The following is a 20,906-nucleotide window of genomic DNA, read 5'->3' as shown; positions in this document are numbered from 1 at the left end:
AAGAGGGGGTGTGGGCTATAAACTCTGAGAGAATTGATCTTGTATTAAGACGAATTCACCAGGCACATTCCCCCCTTTTACATTCCCTCCCACATACGCTCTGAATCATTATTTACAAATCATTTCGGTTCTTTAATACAAAACAAAATCGATCTGATTTTCCCACAAGACATGTAAAAATCGAAATGACTGATGCGTTTATTGCGTTGTCATCGTGGACATTTCATAATTAAAAAGTTAGACAAGTGTGAAAAGATTTTCTGTCAGTGCGATACTTGAGAATTATTAAATATAGACTATGTCAGACTGTCAAAGGGCTACTGTCTTTTTAAAATGCCCCAGAGAGACACATATAATCCTGAATTTATTTGCTGTCCCTCTCGCTGTGCCCATATTCATCACGCTGTTTTGTGTTGAAGAGAAGGTTAACACATGTCGCCCATTATCATTCTTACATTCCCTCCTTTCTTTAGGGGCTGTGAAAAGGCCAAGCCTGGTTATAACTCTCCAAGTGTTACCATGGCGACCATCCCGGCAGGAGCTCATTCTCCCATCCTTCCCATTCAAAGTGCCCTCCTCTCAACAATTTTATCATTACAGAGCCGACAAACTAACGAGCATCAAAACACTACCTTGTGCAATTAGCTGGATATTGGGGTGGTAAGACATGATTGACAGCGCTGAACTATATAATCATCTGTGTCCTAAGGCGGTGAGATCTGATTGGGTCCCGGCGTGCATTTGAACCCCTTTACTTTTATATTAGCATCTATCTGTATAATGTGAGGACGCTCCTGTCCTTATGGTGAAGTGTTGACCCCGAGATTGCTGCTTTCTAACTTTAGTTTTTTTAAGGGAAAAAAAGTTTTCCCCCTCTGTCTAACTCCTTACGCACTTACACTGCCACACTCATGGATTTGTACTTGTTTGGATTTGTGTTGTCGTTTCTGTTGAATTCAACCCGCGGACTGGCTGGCTATCCGATCTGGTGGTAAGTGTCTCTATTTACAGAGTGTGTGTGTGTGTGTGTGTGTGTGTGTGTGTGTGTGTGTGTGTGTGTGTGTGTGTGTGTGTGTGTGTGTGTGTGTGTGTGTGTGTGTGTGTGTGTGTGTGTGTGTGTGTGTGTGTGTGTGTGTGTGTGTGAGAGAGAGAGAGAGACTGTTTTGGTTTGCTTTTATTTTCCACTGTACGCACTGAATTGACTGTGAATAAACTCGTTCCACCTCATTTGAAAAGGCGATCAAGGAGGTTTGCGAGTGCACTTGAGGAAGTATCAGATCAGCCAACGGTGTTATCTGATGCTGGCTGTATCACTGACACCGACTGACTGATCCTGTTATATACAGAACTGACAACCCGAGACCCGAACCAGTCGGAAAGAAAGAAGGAAAGAAGAAATTAGACCAAAACCGCACCGCACAGGGTTGAACGGAAAGCAGGGGGTGACAGGGAGAGGTACAGGTAAAACAAAGAGAAGCAGCTAAACGGTAAAGGGAGAAATTAGGAGAAAACAGACATGGCTGTGAGTAGGAAAGGAAACTGGAAAGATAAAATGAGAATAACATGGAGACAGAAGGCGAGCAGATAGACCAGGCTGCGAGAAACAAGAATGCAGTGGGAGCGAGTCAGGTAAGCAATACTGACTCAGCCGCCTGCTGCGCAGCGGCAAGGGCGTCTCCGAAGCTTAGCAAAACCTTTCACTGAAGGTCGCTTCACCTGAGATTGATCTCAGTGCTGTGGTCTTATTGGAGTCTCGGGCGGACTTTAAAACAAGGTCGGAAAACTATCGGAAATGCGTTGAAACTTAAAGCTGTCAGCTTCCCTCTGATCACTGATTCGGGCGCATCGTCAACATCTTCATTCGCGAAAACTGGTTAAACATTTCGTTTTATTTTTAAACGGTGTCGGTCGTTATTAGATTTACTCGTTAGTGATGGAGCAAGTGGAAAGAGGAGGCTGGACTCGCTGTAGAGCAAAATACCGGTCAAATAAGTTTCTAGGATGGTTTGAACTGTGTCTAGCGATAACAAAACTCCCCTGAGATTAAAATAACTTTCATAACCCGCATCGCGTTTCTAATTGTAACAAAACGTTTCCAAAATCTTTAGCTGGTGCCCTGAGGTGAGAATAAAATCAGCTCAGGACAGGAACAAGCGCAAAGCAAAAACTGGAAGCAAATTCCATCATTTTATTCCATTACGCATCAGAATTCTTGTTAACAATTGAAAGTAATTCAACAGTTTTGGGTTGGGTTCCTATTACCGCAAGGAGTCTCTCAGTATTTTTTTTTGCATAGTGCCTATCACGTCCATTTAAAATGCCCGAAGTATTCTGCAATCGCTTGAAGCTTAGGTAGTGTTGTAATGTTGAAAACGTCGTCGCTAATTTGCGCGCAAGAATCTCCTAGTAACTGCACTCTGATTGTGATCAGGTAGCGAATTTTGGAAATGTTAATTGAATGATAACCCGAAATATTTATTTCCCCCTCTTTTCACCTACTCACACTTCGCTGTGAAGTTTGATTTCATTCTATGACACAAATATTAAGTGGGTAAAATGCGTCGGATTGTATCGGCGAACATTTCACTGTTCATTACCTGAAGGCAGAAAGCTATGCTCTCATTGCGCGGCACGACCGCCGTCCTATCCTCCAACAGGTATGTTTCCGCTTAGAGACTCAGCTCCACGCCTCTGTCACCGTCGCAGCCCGATCCCTTGGCGGTGTCCAGACATCTCCGTTATCAGATAATTTCTACATTATTGATTGAGTCATTATTTTTTATTACAGAAAACTATATTTAGTCCCATTTTAACAAAATGGACGAGTTGTGCGATGTGACACATTGACTCAGTATTGGACTAAAAATACTACTATGAAAAACACTTAATCCTAATTCCCAGGTAAAATTAAAGAGCGGTAGGAAGTCCACCTTGTTGTTTTGGGGACGTGCTCTGACCGTGTGTGTTTTGATGAGAAATGCCATGTGTACCATATCCTGGATAGACATATATAGCGAGATGGGCAGAATGTCTCCACGGTGTTAGATAAAATATTACGTAGTTATCAGAGGGAATAAAACAGAAGAGATGCAGAAGTACAATATAAACAAAGGACGGAAATACAAATAAATGCGAAAAATATGTAATATGACGAAAGAGAGTTTAAATCCCATTTTTGTTCCTTTCCATTCGACGGCAGGTTGAGGGTGTGACTTTGCCGAGGAACGCGATAGATTCAGATTGACTTCTCCCCTCCAGCCGTATTGCCGGTACCCTGGAATCGGCTCACTGTTCCTGGCGGATCGTGCGTTCAATCACTCCCATTTATCGCTTGACGGGCGATAAATATTTTACCTTCTCTTCTAACACCTGCCTCACCCCTCCCTCAGACATCTTCATCAACCCTCAGTCAAACCTGACTCGGTCTCCGCAAACCTAAAGTGCAGTTAATAGAGGCTGAACTGATGATAGAAGGATCGGCTGCTATTTAATAATAGGCACTCCGTGGTACTAGTATGGGTTAAGAGCCCAATTCCCGTGTCTCTTAATGGTCCTCGGGTGACAATTGAACTACTTTAAACAAATCACTGAGTTCCGCCAGACTCCCCCATTCAAGGTCCCGCCGTTTGAGGGAAACCAGTTTGATGGATTCACTGGGAACTCTTTATCAAGTTTTAGCAATACTCGCCAGTTCCTCAAAATAACCGGGGACACATATCTTTACCGAGCGAGTTTTTGCTATTGCAGCAGGTGCAGACGCACTTTTAAACCCGAGATGAAGATATACTTTAAAAGAGGTGTGTTGAGGAGGGAAATGCAGGAAGGAGCAGTATAGTGGAATTGTTTGGAAAACTCTTCCTAAGGACCGGCGTACGCCCGGTAGGACATTTCGTATTCTGTGCAGCGGCCTGCAATGTTATATCAACTCAGAAATTCATGCTGTTGTTTAAAATTCAGTTCAACAGGGATTTGTATAAAGATAAATATGTTTATTAATGTTTACATCTTAAAGTTTCAATGTGTTCATGTACAAAATTAATCATCTTTAGCCAATTAGTTTATTTCAGAAAGTGGAAGTTGGCAATCAAAGGGCGCAATTGTGAGTATTTATTGGTAATGATTCCTTACACCAACGAGGGGTGAGATCCGGGTCCTGACCTTCCTCTCCCTCTCTCCCCGTCGACCTGGGGCTCTACCTGCAGAATGTCAGGTCATGAACTCTCACCTGACAGATTAACACAAGACAGTTCAAAGTTCCCACCGCGGCGCAAATCCGACAGGGCAGATTCGCCGACTCAGATGGGGCTTCAGCAAAATAAAGAGGCGATTTCTGCGCAAAATACAGCGAAATGCACGTTTATCACATTCTACACCAAATATCCTATCGCATAGTGAATATCTTATTCCACTAATCGTTCCCATTTTCACCGTTGATTAATGTGCAGTTTTACTTTGTACCTCAATGCTGGAAATGCGATCATTGAAAATTTGTGAAATGACTGTAAAAGCTTTATTTCAGCGGGAGTCCTAAACGAATCCAATTTAGAATTGGAATTTATATAGCACCGATGTGAAACCATTCAGACACTGGTGGTATTCCGCTCAATCCACATCAGCATCTTTTCAATTTAAAATATTTGCAGTTTTGTGGCTCATATTGTTTAGTCTCACATTGTTTGCGCTTCTCTTTAGTAACCCGCCTGACACCATTACACATTTCTTCAGCGTCTCACCAATACCTGTGGCATAATCAAACTGGGCGCTAAACCTTTAGAAAAGGGCCAACCAAACTAGACGATGCGACAAAACTACATTCTTCTTGGCTCAGTCAGACGAAAGGTTTGCACCCTTCAGGCCGCTGCGTGAGTCACTGCCAACGAATATGATGAATGGAGGAAGTGGCCTGTCACCGACTCTCTTGTACCCGGACAGTGATGGAATATGTCTTCTCTGCGGTGATGGTGGGCGCCAGTTCTCGGTCAACCAGACTCAGAAGGGCATATTTCATTCCACCATCCACTCTTCCTACCCCGCCCCACGATTATTTATAGACTTCATTTCGAAGCCGTTTTGTAAGTTAAAGGAGTAATTCAAGGTTCAGTTAGTCTCAGAATAGTTTGTGACTTTTCTTTAAAAATGTATGTATAAGGATTGTGTAGATTCATGGATAGTCATATAGCTCAGAAACACTATATCCATACCGACCACCTACCCATCTACACTAATCCTTTCAATAATCCACCACTTGATCAGTAGCCTTTATGCCTCGGAAATCCAGATACTTATGAAAGGTTGTGAGAATTGTCACTGCAAGTGCTGTCTCAAAGAAACTATGTATTTTGAGCAAAGAAAGTTAAGAGGAGACTTATTGAGGGTGTTTAAGATCGTGGACCGTTTCTAAGAGAGTGTAAAGGAATTGTTTCCATTTTTACGGAAGGCTGAAGTCAGTTTGACGTCGTTGGCAAAAGGATGAGAGGAGACATAAAAGAGTCCCGTGACCTGGAATTTCCTGCCTGCAAATTGGTGAGAATAAATTCAACAATTTATGGGAAAGGAAACTGAAATTATACTTGTAGAGGAGAGAATCGCCCAACAACAAGGAAAATGGAAGAGAACAGGACTACAATAATAGTAATCTTCAAAAGCCCCCAGCACAATTATGAAGGGTCAAATGGCCCTTTCATCATTATGATTCAAATAATAAATAAAACGTAATTTTATTTTAAGTGTAAGGCTTGTCAGAAGACAGTTTGTGTTTCTAACGAGGCAGTGAGCTCTGTACCACGGAAACTGATAGGATCACGCATTGACTGCCCGACAAGGTGTTCCTTGATAGAAAGATATATTTTCAAAATTATGGAAAGTTCTGAGGAAAAGCCTGGCAGTTTCTCAGAGGGCCCTGGCCAGCTAATGAAGCAGCTTTCAGTGAGTAACATAGGTCTCCAGGAAACATTCCTAAATACTTTTGGGCGTGTGTACCTGTGTACACGTGAATGACATTATTAACGAATCTGGGTGTCTTCAGGCTTATGACTATTTTGAAGGAGACGAGGAACAGCCACTGAGCCTGGGGTAGAGGCATGAAGAAAAACAGAAGCTAATTAATGTGCAAAAAGAACAACCTGATAGCATTATAGACAGAGTTGGGTAGATACAAATGGAGATAGATAGAAAGATAAGATAGATTGAGTGATAGATAGAGAGAGAGGCCTAATCACGGGAGAGCAGTGCACTAAGTTCTCCAGGCCCTCTCTGCCCATTTGTGTTGGTTGTACACACGCAACTGCTACATATATTTATCTACCTTATTTCATTTGTGTATTTATTTTTTAAAAAGAGAAAGGTCAGGTATTCACTTTGCTTTTCCTGTTTTGAGAACTGGTAACAGATTGCCAGGGTGAGGTTATTTTTGCCAAGGATTGTGTTTTCTCACAGCCCGTTTGTATTATATTCAGAAGCGTAGTAGAAGTGACATGCACCCTTCACCTCGTGTCAGGTAGTTGCTTTTTGAATAAATCATTTAACATGTTCATGACCTTTATATATTTCGATTTAACGAAAGCACTTACAGATAAGGGAATTCCTGCAGGAACACCACATAAATTATGTTGAAAAACGGCAAACGTTTCTAAAATGTGGGATTTTTATACGATGACGCGACCATACGGCTGAACTAACATTTCAGATGCATGAGTGCAGGGGAAGGGAGTGTCAGGAAACAGCTATATGTCATGAGACATGAGTAGGAGACCTATGCTTCATCTAAGCTGAAGGCAATATTCCTCGTATGTTTACTGCGAAATATATCACTTATTAACATTATTCGTATTTGTGCAATATGCAATGAGGTGTTCGCGAGTGACACGCTAGGGACTATGTTGTATGACTCACCCAGGAAACCGCCAAATATTAATGCGCATCGTCATCCGTTGACTGCAAAGATCTGTTCCCTGGTCAGCAATGCAGGAGGTCTGTGAACGTCACTATAATGTGCATTTATCAAAAGTTCAGTGATGTTTTGGCTATCGCTTTCTGTTGTGGCGCAATAACGCAAATGTTTATATTATCACCTATTTAAGAAAAAAATTCCCTGCACGACAATTCAGGTGTGCCTGCAAATATGCGCACCTGGATGCCTATGTATTTGCGTATACATTTGCATAGCTCATGCATGCCTGCCTGCATATGTGTTTCTGATTGCACGTATTCTGCGCTTGTCTGCTTGTTCTCGTGTGCAAGTGCAGTTGGCTGTGTACATACACGTGTATATGTTAAATGACACGCGAGCGTGTCAGCACAAGTCAGGATGCATGTACTAAATGAGTATTTCTTTTGAAGGAGTTTGTATATCATTGAGTGCACTTGTCCGACCTTACACAAATGGTGCAAAATTCCGCGCGAGACAGCAATGGCTGAATAACATCAGATGAGCACAATGGCCAAACGTTAGCCTTGTTATGACGGGTGATGCAGAGCAAAGGATGTTTCTGCACCGAGAGACGTTCAGGAGTGAGAACAATAAGCGTCAGGCTAACTCTAAATGTCCAAATACCCAACACTGGCAAAGACAATGTGTGTTCGGACACAGGTGATGGGTCGGTGGGGCGGAGCAATATGGAGGCGGTGGGGGGTGGGCAGATGGGTGGAGGGATGGCATTGAGGTAAAGTCCAAAAACAAACTTGCTTAAATCACCATATATGATAAGCACAAATTTAATTAAAATATGTTATATATTACATACAAAAGTTTATCGAATATTGCATTATATTAGCTACATTTATGCTTTGGTTTACAAAAAGTTGCACTTCTAAAGTAATAATAGTAAATATTTAAGTTTTTATGCAATTAAGCATGATGCCATTTCTTTGTATTGTTGTAGGTTCAGATTGCATAGTGTTTTTGGACAGCATTCCTTTTCCCTTCTGACCCAACTGATTTGACACATGCTGGATATTGTACTTATCCAACTCCAACATGCTAACAAAGCCCAAATGTTTGGCAAGAAGTTTCTTGACAAGTCTGATTAACTGCCAATTTGTCTAAAATCAAACTATGACTAAACCAAAGCTAAATCTTTTGAATGTTCTTGGGATTCACTGAGGTTGAAACACATGCAATGTGAATTTCAAAATATGGAGAGGTTTCATTGGATGTCAGTTTTACCTCACGTTTAATGCTCATCTGAAAAACCTAAAATATCTTCATGTACTTCCTACCAGTCCTTCCCAAATTCTCCATCTCCTATTAATCATCAGACCCATTTTTCTTCTTTCAGCAAGGTTATTTCCTCGCTCTGTCTACATTCCTAACTCTATCCTGCTCCTCCTCCATGCCTCATTCTAGTTCCTCTTCCAACCCCTACAAATTCACTAGTCATGAAGAACAAACTACAGTGTTGTATAATATAACTGTAGCCCATAGAGTTACAAGAGAGTATATCAAGCCATCGTCATTCGCATGAGTTGATTGGAAGCTCCTGCTCAGATGAGATGCCATTGACGAAAGGTTGGCCCAGCATTCCGGCAACATTAACCTCTTGACCAGCACCTTATTAAATTAAATGTCTCAAATGGCTCTCATGATTGTTTGTGGGCTTCCTGGGGACATGATAAAACACCATTCTTTTCCTTACAGATCTCTGATCAGATTTTGTTTTTCTCAAAAATGCCCATTTAATAATACAATGAATTCTGAAACTAATGACCACACAATTAACAAATGATCACATCCCCTAGCGGCCCATCAAATATTCACCCTTCTCTTCCATAACCCCTCCTAAACCCCCTCAAAAATGATAAAGCTGTCTCTGAAATCCACTTATTACTTTATTTCGAGTATTCTGTGACATATGCCCTTGAAACTCTATGGACCACTGTTATTTAGAAACACTGTATTTTGATGAATTTTTTTTATCTGCTCATTTCTCATGTCAGGCCAAACTCTATAAATATGCAAACATTCATACTCATCCCCAGTCACTAAGAAAGGGGTGGATAGAATATTGCACCACAGAATGGAACTGTATGGCACAATAAAAATCTGAATGCTTGTAATATACCCAACCTTAGTCCCACTCTCCTCTGATTCCAACAATACATTTCCTTCTTTTCTATTCCTTTCTTTCCACTTATCAAACCCTCCCCAACCCTCTCTCACATGCCAATATGCCATTTTACATGGCAGATCTTTGGTACACACTTTCTTCTGCCCTCAGTGGACTCCTTGGGGGGAAAAAGGTCTTGTCATCACCACATATCTCAAGGTGGCAATTTCCCTTATGTTCACTTGCTGTGTGGAAGCATTTAACTCTTTCTGATTGGGATTGCATAGACCGCTTTATCAACAAAATGTTAATGAGCATAATGGCATTTGCCTGGTGACTGACAAATGGACAATTTGTGCAAGTGTGGCTTTACGGAGATCCAGGCAAGAGATGAGATTCTACTGCAGCCAACCTTGGCTTGACACAATGAATCACAGAAATAGTGATTAAAATAGAAAGGTCTTAGGCACATACTGTATACATAGCTGGGGTGCCTAAGACTTTTGCACAGTACTGTATTTGTCTAGCTGGAGTGGAGAGCAAGTTTGTAAATCTGGCAAGAGCAAAGGATGTTGGAGATGGAAATGGTGGAGAGCCTCGGGAGGGGTGTGAGACAGGTGGCAGAGTGGAGCGCCAGGGTGGGGGTGGTGCAGGTGTAGGCACACCCACCCCTGAGATACAGGCAAGGTCACTTGACTCCAAACAATTGATTTATTAATCATTACACAATGTCTCTCTGGTGCTCCCCACTCCCTCCCCTCTCCCTTTACCCTTCCCACTCTCAATTCACAATAGAGACCCACATCAGAATCAGGTTTATCATCACTCACGTATGTCATGAAATTATCTTTTGTGGCAGCAGTGCAGAGCAATACATAAAATAACTACAGTACTGTTTAAAAGTCTTAGGCACCCTAGCTATATATATATATACCTAAGACTTTTGCACAGTGCTGTATATTTTGAAATTATTATCAATCCAACAAAATTGATAACTGCAAAGAGGATATGTTGAATGTACTCAACTGTCAGACATCTGCGGAGAAAGTCATTTTTCTAAGTGGAGTAGGGTTCTAATGACAACATTTAGACCTGAATCATTAATTCTGTTCACCTCTGCCCAACCTGTTAATCATTTTCAAGCATCTTTTTAAAAAAAAATTCTGTAAGTACAGTATTTTGCTTTTGCCCAAGAAAAGAGGAAAAAGTCACTGAATTTCTTTGCAATGAATGGGATTGAGGGACATATTACTTAAATAGATAACATGCAAAGTACTGTTCTACATTTGCAGAAATTAAAAGAAAACATGTTTGAAAACACTGAACAAGTTAGGTGCTGTTAAGCATTTTCAAACTTCTCTGGAGAGCTGAACAAGGTTGGTAGTTCAGGTCTACACAATGTCATTAGAACTCTTATCTGCTCCTTTGAAAGGTATGCAAAGGTTGATAAATTTTACAGATAATTGCAATGTACTGAATGCATGTTTCCAATAAGTCACGTGCACTTGTCCAACTCATATACATTGTGCAATATGCCATCAGAGGCATTGTTTAGTTCAAGTTTAAAGTTTCAAATAATTGCTGAATAGGAAGCAACTGACCTAAGTGTAGTGAAATGAGCACAGTGGATAAACATTAACTAGCAGTGTTATGGCCAGAGATACTGGGCAAAGGATGCTTCCTCACTTTAAGATAGTGAAAGGTTAGCTGCCAAACACCCTAATATCTCAGTGTCAACAGAATAAAAGTTTGCAGATAAATAAACAAATGAAAGGCAATCAAGGCCAAACAAGGAAAGAGCTAGTGAATAAAACTGTGACAGTGGGCAAAGATTTAACTATGAGAACAATGTGGACTAGATGTGTGTTCCTTTGAGCACCGGATATTAAGGTGTGACACTGAACGGAGTTTTGGGGTATCTACTCTGGTTGGACAGGATCCTAAAATGAAACAAGGATGATTATCTGTGTTCCAAGAAAGGAGGGTGAACTGTTGGAACTCTCGCCTCCCCAATAACCCTCAACCCCCGCACCGAAAAGTTGCTTGGCTACATTGAAAATCTCTCACCAGTACTTTCTGGGTCTTCCTGTAACCAAAGATTCAAAACTGAACAGAAGCCCAAGAGAGACTGTATATAAACAGTTGTGTGATTAAAGGTTTTGTGATCAGAGTTCCAATTTGTGGAACAGAAAATGCATTGGTACTGATTACAAATGATCCTTGATCTTTGAAGTATAACTGGCTGTGAGTTAATCCCAATGATGAGTTGTATGACTTTATCAATCTATATATTGTGCACACCTTAATGTTAGGTGCACTCAGTAAAATAATCGACGAACTGAAACAGTTCGAAGATAATATTTTAAAATGATATTAAAGTTGTTTGTCGTTACAGTAAGCTTTTGTACATTAGTTTTCTCCAGTCACTGTGGAAATGGACATACATCATTTTCAAATGTGTCAATATAGGAATTACCTTCGATGCAATGCGCATAAGAAAGAGGATTTCGAGTAATTCGTTATTAACAATTTTATTGCGGCAAAAGGAAAAGGAAGGAACCAGGATAATTTAAACCCGCGTCTATGTAATTCTGATGATCTTTGGAAACGGGTAAATTCACCAACACCATCAGCTGTGTCTGCAGACTAGTTTTACAGTAGAGGCATGCATCTTCGCCGTCTATCACCACCACCAACCCGCCACCAACCATCCTGAACGTGTCAATTGTGTGTGACTACACTATTAAAACAGAAACAGAAAATGCTAATGATAAGATTTGAAGCAGGCAACATTATTTAAGATAGGTTATCGACCTATGTGAGAAGACTTGCTGAAAATGTACGAGAAAAAACTTACAAAGTTAGTTCCTTTTCTCGTAAGCTAATTCTAACAGCAAATGTGCTCTTCTTTAATATATACCTTAACAATGTCTGCAAGTTCTACTTAATAGTGCAGCATTATAAGCGAGTCCGCCAAAGAGTTTTTCAACATCCTTGTCCAACTGTGGAGACATTCTTTTTTAGTTGATGGGATGGAACTCAGAGTTCCCGAATCAGGTAAAATACTCGCTGCCCAAAGGACCATGTCGTGATGCAAATACTGGTTGGTTAATTAATCCTCCGAAAGGAGTTGTGGCTCTCCATCCCATCCCACCCTACCCCCTCTATATATCCCTGCTAATTCAATGTGCTGTTATATACACATAAGCACCGTGATCGCCTTTGCAACGCCATGAGGGTGAATCATTAACCCCAGTCAAATAGAGTGCAATTAAATCAAATAGAGATTGATAGGAATTGTAGTCATACACTTTAACATAACAAATGCCACATCGGGGTTAGACGGAACATGTAAATCTACCAATAACAATGCTGCAGAGAATAAAAATGCGATGTGTAGATCAACTGTTTTGTTTCAGTATGCGTTATCTGTTCCTCTGTCTACAAGGTTCACTTTGCTTTCGCTTGCACTCTGTTAAAGAGATGTTTGAACTCGAGTTCTGGAAATCTGGCCATTCTACGCCAACATGTTCTAGATGGAATGGAATGGAATTCGACTTCAGCGGTGTCGAATGCATTTCTGACTGCGGGGCACAGGACTCCCCAGGAGGAGACTGTAGCGCTCGTCACTAATTGATAGTGGGTTGGAGAACCGAGCTTTGGCTGAAAGCGAACTCACTTGCATAAAGAGTCAGAGAAAGATAGGGAGAGAAAGAAAAAAAAAGAAAGAGAGAGAAGCCCAGAAGCGACAGCACTCCGTCAACACCGCAAACGTGCTAGCTATTTGCGGTTAAAAGCTGTAAAACATTGTTCAGCGTGATGTAAATCATCTTGTGCAGTTATCGAAGCTGTCACCCAGAAGCTCTTTTAGGCGGGTTCCTGCAGTTCTATTTTCCGCACATCATTAATGTGGATTTTATGAACTCAGTAGATATTTTTATTGTTGCTGGGAGCTGTGAGAAGGAATGAAAGCGAATGCAATTCTTACTAATTGTAGCCAGTCTAGTATTACGTTCATTAGAAGAAGACATCATGCACATTGTTGGCATTGACATCAGAAGGGTTCTTGAGACGAGCAGAGATAAATATATGCTTGTCATACCAAGTAAAGCATCTCCGATCTAAGTTATCTTTTCGGTAGCTCGGGGGCTAATGGGGCTGGATAGATAATCTTGGCAACAAATAACTATTACCACCTCTGCCATATGCGTTTTGCATCTGAGTATTGCTCTAACTAGTTCCACCCTTATGTTTTTGTCTATTTGCATATGTCTAAATGCCCATATACCTATTATCTGTTTAATCTGCCTGTCATTGTAACAATTCACTTACCTCTCTTGCGTATTCACACATTCGGGTACCTTTGTGTGCGTCCGCCTTCCATTTCCTTATCATGCATTAAGTGATAATGTACCCCGAAACACATACACACACATGTATGCATACACATATAGGCTTTGCATCTGTCTCTGGGAATATGTGTGTCGTGAGTGTGAGAGAGAGAAGCAAACTTACACACGGATACAGAAAATATGTGTGTGTGTGTGTGTGTGTGTGTGTGTGTGTGTGTGTGTGTGTGTGTGTGTGTGTGTGTGTGTGTGTGTGTGTGTGTGTGTGTGTTTGCATCAATCTCTTTCTCTCAGACATACCCCAAATAATCTACTCAGTTACAAATGGCAGACTCTGAAGCCCAGCAATGTTGTGTCAAGCAAAGACTTGAAACACGTTGTCATATTACAAGGGAGAAAATCAGATAAGTGAACCAGGGCCTGATACAGAGCCGGAGGCAAAGCAACGTGATTTATGCTTGACTGTTAATAGCATCAGAGAGTGTGCCCAAAGGAGTCGAGACTAACCTCACAGAACATGTAGGACGTCTGAACGGATTCCTAGACGGATTAGAAAAAAATCATCACCAGATATATTTGATTAAGAAGAATTTTGCGCCCCTCATTGTCATGTAGCAAAATATAATCCAAGACCATCAAATTGAAATCGAAACGTAAATGAATAATAGTTTAGATATCCTGATTGCAAAAGGTCATTTATACAGGGCGCTGCCGTTTGCCGCTTGAGTTAAGAGTATAATCGGAACCGTCACCTGTTAAAGAGCGATTGTGTTACATAATGTGACTGAAACGATGAGATTGGTCTATCATAATGTTGCACTTTTTCTAAATCGACAAACATTGCACTCTATCACTCCTAGAGCAAAATCAATACGGATTCCACAAAATGTATTGATCTTGCTGGATCATAAGTACTAATTCTATATTGATAGGCACCAGCAACGAAATACGAAATATATAACTCTATAGAGCACTAAAAAAATTTTTTAATGACTGTCAAGTGGGATCTGCTATCAGTCAGTCCTACTTGGATCATATAGCGTCCTGTGAATTTTACCTGTGACTCTCCCGGAACTCACATAACTTAGTATCGATGTACTGTTATGGATAGCGCTGTGGAGAGAGGAGAGCACAGGGACTCGAGTTGAGTCATTAGGGTCAAAAAAGAGTACTCCCAGAGGCTGTGCAAACGGTGCCTATATCTCTCCCAAACTAGAATTTACGACCTGTCCGGCGTCGCCCTATACACAAACCAAACTAACAGCTAGTTCGTTCAGCTTCTTGCATTGGTTTAATATTTTCACCTCTCGCGGCATTTTGTAGCCATATAAATATTAAAATGGTTCGTCAGACATTATAAAATTAAATCTTAAAACCAAACCGAGTAGGCGAGCACCATAACGAAGAACTAAATTGGTGTAACAGTGTTGACGGGGTGGGGGGGGAGAAACACTATAGAGGTGAGGGCCAGATAGATTGGGGTCTGCTAACCCACGTGGAAATCGAATGATCCACGAGCACATCGGCGACACTGTTTAGTGCTAAAAACACTTTTTCATTAACAATAGTTGTAAAGTTTGCGATGTTATTCGTTTACAAACAGAAGAGTTCTGCAAGCAACGTACACAAAATGTCAGGGAGCATCTACGAAAATAAATAAACAGTCGACGTTTGGGGCCGAAACCTTCCATCAGGACTGGAAAGGAATGGGGAAGACGCCAGAATAAAAAGGCGGAGGAGAGGAAGGAGGGTCAGCTGGAAGGTGATAGGTGAAGCCAGGTGGGTAGGAATGGTAAAGGACTGGAGAGGAAGGAATCTGATAGCAGGGGAGAGTAGACCACTGGAGAAGGGGAAGGAGGGGCAGCGGGGTTGTGAGAGGCAGGTGAGGAGAAGAGGTAAGAGGCCAGAGCGAGGAGTAAAAGAAGAGGGAACGGAGAGGAGAAAAGAAAAAAATACCGGAAGGAGAAATTGATGTTCGTGCCTTCGGGTTGGAGGCTACCTAGACGGAATATGAGGTGTTGCTCCTCCACCTTAAGTGGCTTTGTCGTAGCAGAAGAGGAGCGACGTGTAGGAATGGGAACGGGAATCGGAATTAAAATGGCTGATCACCGGGAAATTCCACTTCTGATGGATGGAGCTGTATGTGCTCCACAAAGAGCTCTCTCCTCTCCCTCCCACCCCCCAATTGGCGAATCATTGAAAAATCTCCGTTTTACACCGGCGGCTTGATTATAATTTGATGATGCATTCTCTCACACTTCTTAAACCAGACAAATGGAAACTGCACTAGACTGTGTGGAATTCGTTCCATGGTGCACTACTATTATTATTTTGAAAATATAAGGCGGTTATGGTAGATTTGTTTTGTCAATCGCCAGGTAGAAAGTGACTGTCACACTAGAAACAAGTTACACTTTTGACCTAACTCAGAACTAATCATTCAGTAACACATCAGGGTGGCCGTTTCCAAACTTCGGATAGTCAAACCTGTTTGCTACATCACCAAGATTACTCTTTTTACATATAAAAAGGACGTGAATTCAAAAGGGAAAGTGTCAAGGTAGTGAATTTCGCTGTTTGGGGTCATTGGTCGAATTTCTCGTGGTTAGTGTGCGATGATTTTAGTCTTTACAAGCGCCTTTGCTGATATCAATCAAGCAAACATGCTTGGTGCTTTGGAGGGCCGTGATCATCTGTTCGTGAAATGTACACTCGGGAAAAATGGAATGGAACCCAACCTTTCCGATCAACACATTCACCATGCCTCATTCTGCCAGCTTTTACGCCCTTCCCTATTGAAATGCAGCAAAGACCAGCACTAGGGTAGGTTTAATAGGAAAATGAATTAAGATGCTCAGTGGAGGCTCAACATATAAGTAAATGTATTATCGTTACATAATCACAACTTCAAGAACTGTGTGTGCAATTCTGCTTAGAGTTTAAATGTTCATTATGGCACTAGAATTCCATCTTTGAATTCTGGCGCTCTCTACTAATTCAGAATGTGTTTCTTAAATCCAAAGTTTTAATGATTGATAGCAGATAATCAGAACATTTCACTGTCTAATATTAAATCTGAGCTGATCCAACATATACCTGCATCTGTTTTGGAAAACTGCGTGGCTTCCAGCTTTAAGCTGCACTTCAAAGTATTCAGCCTTTGCCATAATCAGACTCTGTAAAGGAACAAATTAGAAAATATGTGGTCACTACCTGTAAACATAGCACATAAGACAATAGACATGTGACAATATATAGTCATGTCTATTTGCCCATTGTATATATTTGCTGGTTATATGAATTATGTTTGATTTGTATATTCCTGTTCCAGATTCATATGTGTTTATTCTTATCTCCTGTGTTATATGTCAGTGGGATAAGTATGAATAATCATAACTATGCTTGGAGGATTCTAGCTTTTAATATAGATGTGTTGATAATACTGTAATTTCAGGGCACTTGTTCCATGAGACCTCAGGGACTGGTTTTGATCAATTCAAGAGTCTGAAGTGGTATTTTCCAGATTTCTCTTCTGTGCTCTGAGCATTTCTTTTCTTTCAGATCACTCAGTTAGGAAGAATTAGTAGGGGTGAGGGGAAGTGAAATGAGATCATGGTACTCTATTCATTATGGACATAGAACAGGCTTCTTGAACCAACTGTTTTGCTCCTGTCTGCAATCTCACATGTCTATTTGTTTGATTGTGTTAGACAATGTACCATCTGTGTTAATATTATGTCCATTTACTGTACTGTGCAAAAGCCTTAGGCACCCCAGACTTTTTTTATGTGGTTTCTGATGGCATGGCCTCCACAGAGCCCTGATGTCAACAACATTGAGGGTGTCTGAGAGACAGAAGCAAGTGAGACAGCCGAAGTCTGCAGAATAACTCTGGCAAGTTCTCCAAGATGCTTGGAACGACCTACCAGCCAATTTTCTTATAAAACTGCATGGCAGAGTACTTAAGAGAATTGATGCAGTTTTAAAGACAAAGAGTGGCCACACCAAATATTGATTTTATTTATTTATTTTTACGGTTACTGCTCTTTATAGTAATTTTTTGATATCTAGAAACTTTTCATTTCATTATTTTGAAAGTATCTTCACTTTAGAGTTTTTTTTACATGTGCCTATGACTTTTACACAGTACTCTACTGAATGTGTCTGGGTATATGTGATACCCATTATATTTGTGCTTATGTGTACAATGCCCATGAATGTCTCTCACAAAGAGCTACATTTCAGCAAACATGCTTCAAATGCAAGCGTAATAATTTTTGGAAATTATCAGCAGTTCAAGTAGCAGATATAATATGGGGAATTGGGAAGTGTTGTTCCAGATTTCCAGCATTCTCAATGCTGTACTTTCTTAATTTGGCCTTTCTGTCCCCTTATTATTCCTCTTACTGGTTTTCTGCTTCCCGCTTTAATGTGAATCCCAAATTCCCTTCTGTTTTTTCTTTCTTCCTCTCTTCCCTTTTCAAGATCATTTTCCCATAACTGTGGCAGGCCAACAATGAGCAGTTAACACCATTAGTCACATTTCCACTCAGAGTTTTGAATAAAATGGAGCTCTCAGCTGTTGCTCTCTCTCCATTTATACCATCTCTCAGTCCAGTCAACCTCGTTAAAGTCCCATGGCGCACTGCACAGCTCTGTCTGTCCTGCCTTGGTGAGCAGTGAGCTCTCCACATATTCCACTCCCACACCTCTGTGCTGGGTGATGGCCCAGGGTAGTTGCCATTACCAAACAGTGACTTCCTTGATGGACAAACACAAATTGGAGATTACCATCCAGCTCCTAAAGCTGGATCCTGAACTGTGAGGTTCAGCAGAGCTCTGAGAATCAGGTTGAGCCATGCCCCAGACAGAGCTGACTGTCAAAGATCTTTTGAGTGTTTGTAAAATACATAACAATCCAAAAGTTAGTTAAAACCTATTAAAAATAATAATTGTTTAATAAATATTCAAAAATGCTAAATATATTTTAAAATAATCTTAAGATATCAAACAAACCCCCAACATAATACATTTAAATATTTGTTAAATTAATTCCTTCAAAGATATAACTGACCTGACATTTGAGTTTTTTCAGAAATGTTATCATCCTTTGAAATGTAAGGAATCACTTAATCTGTTTCAGGTCTGGTTCTGGTCTTCCCAAATCTGCTGCTCACCACCTACATCTCTCTATAACTTTCCCAAATGAAGTGTATTTGCCTTCAAGTTTTAAATAGCTTTGCACTAAATGAAAGAAATGAGATAAAATAAAAATTATCTTTATCTGTATATTTTCTATCTTCATCTCTGCCAAGTCTGGGTTTAACGAAAAGCTTTGAGCATTTGTTTAAAATTTCTTGTAACGTTTGGATATTTCAGTATTCAATGATTATAAAAATAGCCACTGATACATTTTATGGCATTTTTTAAAGTGAAACAATATGCTCATGCCTTGAACATCTTCATAATTTAAGATTCTTTTCAGAAAAGTGTAAAGGTGTATGATGCAATAAAAATGGGCGTTGGAAGAGTGCATAGATCGAAAATGTTTACAGTTTAAAGTCTGGTCACATTAATTGGCTATGATTCTTTACCTGTATTTTCTTAATTGCATCTTATACCTGGAGATGTGGAAATGTATGTGTTTTAAATCAGTGTATATATTCATCTATATATCCATATTTCCATCCATAAATTTCCCATGATATTATATCTGGATGGCAAATAACAGAATATAGCTTAATCCTTCACTTTGTAGCCTATGTGCTGCTGTTTTCCCTGGTGGACCTCTTCCTCTCTGCCTTTTACTTTCTCCCTAGCTCTACCATTTGATCTCTATAATTTTTATTTGCCTTTTTTAACCTCTTCTTAATATTTCATCAATGTTTGTTTTTCCTTTCAGAAAGGAGACACTGGATGTTGTGCAGTAATATGATGGGGAAATGAACTACTAATTGCCACAGCTTCTCGTGACTTTGGAAAGAAGATGCACCTCTCAGCATCTGACTACCCATAGGGCCTGCCTGCCCTGGTGGCCTTACCCCATTGCTTTGCATCCTTGCTGATTCCTAGTTTCTTCCCCAATCTAACCACTATCCCATCTCATGACCATTGATTCTGCTATCCCTTGATCTTTGAACGACACAGAAAGTAATTTTCATTTCCTCTGCTGTCACCCTTAAACTCACTCCAACTATTCTTTGTTATATCACTTGCTCTGCTGAAAGACAAATGGCAGATGCTCAGTGACCATGGCATCTATACCACCAACACCACATCTTCTCCCTCACCCCACCCATCAGTCCAAAACTTACTCCGTTTTGATGAAAACATATTGGTTGCTTCACTAGTGAAATTCATACTTAGACCAGTCAGGCTGAGTAAAATGCTCTGGTTTTTGCATTTCATGCCACTGCCTTCTCATGTCTCACTGGAGCAAGCAATTGAAATGTTTGCAGTTTCTCACAGCCAATTAAACAACAGTTTCCATGAGCATCAAAATTCTTCTTAAAATGTCAAAAAGAATAAACAGTCTCTTACATCTTTTGTTCTAATATATTTTCCAAGAAAATCTAATATACATCAAAAGCTCCAATGCATGCATTGTCCATAAATTATTACCATAAGATCATGAGATATAGGAGCAGAATCAGGCCATTTAGCCCATTGAGTCTGCTCCGCCATTTCATCATGATCCATTATTCCTCTCAGCCCCAATCTCATATATTACCACTTACATACTATATCTATTCTAAAATACATAATGATATATCCAGGGGATTGATTCATTTAAGTAAGAACAATGACACACCTGGAAATAGTAAGTCAAGTAGTATTTGTCGAGAGAAAAGTTAACCTTTCAAGTCCACCACCTTCCATCCACAGTTGGAAATAAATCAATGTTAAGATGTTACTTAAGTACAAATTTTTCTGTATTTTGAAACTGTTTATTATATTGAGAATTCATCCAGCTGGAACATTCGACTAATCCCTTCTCAGAAGCTGGTTGACTTTGTGAATGTTTTCAATATTTTCTTGCTTTAGTTTAGATATCCCAAATATTGCATTGTTCTGTACTTTTTATGTATATGTGGGAGTTTGTTATGTGTCTGTTACAGTTGTACTCCTACAGATAATGTACATATTTAAATCGATTTGTTTACGTGCCAGAACAGTGTCTTGTCATCGTCTCCATCGTCATCATTACTACATTTGCTGGTACAAATTTCTGAATGTCTAAATTTAAATATCGATAAATTCTTTCCATCCAGTGATCCTATTTATTATATATGCTGATGGAGTTAGTTTGGCTCCGTTCAGTGGTGTAGTGGCTTATTAAATGTATTAAGTAGATATTTTAGCCTCGTCTTCTGTGACTGTTACCTGCATTTTAAACGAAAGCCCGTGTTTTGTTGTCTACATGCATTTATCAATGGATTTAGTTAATGTTAATCTTAAAATGATCAGCGATATGACACACTCTGAAGAGGAAGTAAAGGGATCTTATCCTCAT

The 20,906-nt window shown here is 40.2% G+C and overlaps 1 protein-coding gene across 3 annotated transcripts in view; it reads left to right on the top strand.

Moving 5' to 3' along the window:
- Nucleotides 1–781: 781 nt before the first annotated feature.
- Nucleotides 782–20,906, top strand: part of LOC140741049 (proto-oncogene Wnt-3) — a 56,871-nt gene continuing 36,746 nt past the window's right edge. Inside the window, exon 1 of one of the 3 annotated variants that reach the window (XM_073070711.1) lies at nt 782–991. In XM_073070711.1, the coding sequence (XP_072926812.1) occupies nt 912–991 (80 nt within the window). In that variant the 5' untranslated portion in view covers nt 782–911. Of the gene's footprint in view, nt 992–1,694; nt 1,775–15,088; nt 15,173–20,906 lie in introns of those variants that run through there. The other 2 variants (XM_073070713.1, XM_073070712.1) reach the window with 2 other exon arrangements.

Source organism: Hemitrygon akajei, chromosome 18 (assembly GCF_048418815.1).
Source record: "Hemitrygon akajei chromosome 18, sHemAka1.3, whole genome shotgun sequence".
In the NCBI taxonomy this organism is placed as follows: Eukaryota; Metazoa; Chordata; class Chondrichthyes; order Myliobatiformes; family Dasyatidae; genus Hemitrygon; species Hemitrygon akajei.
The sequence above is the reverse complement of the archived record's forward strand: the minus strand, read 5'-3'. Positions and strand labels throughout refer to the sequence as shown.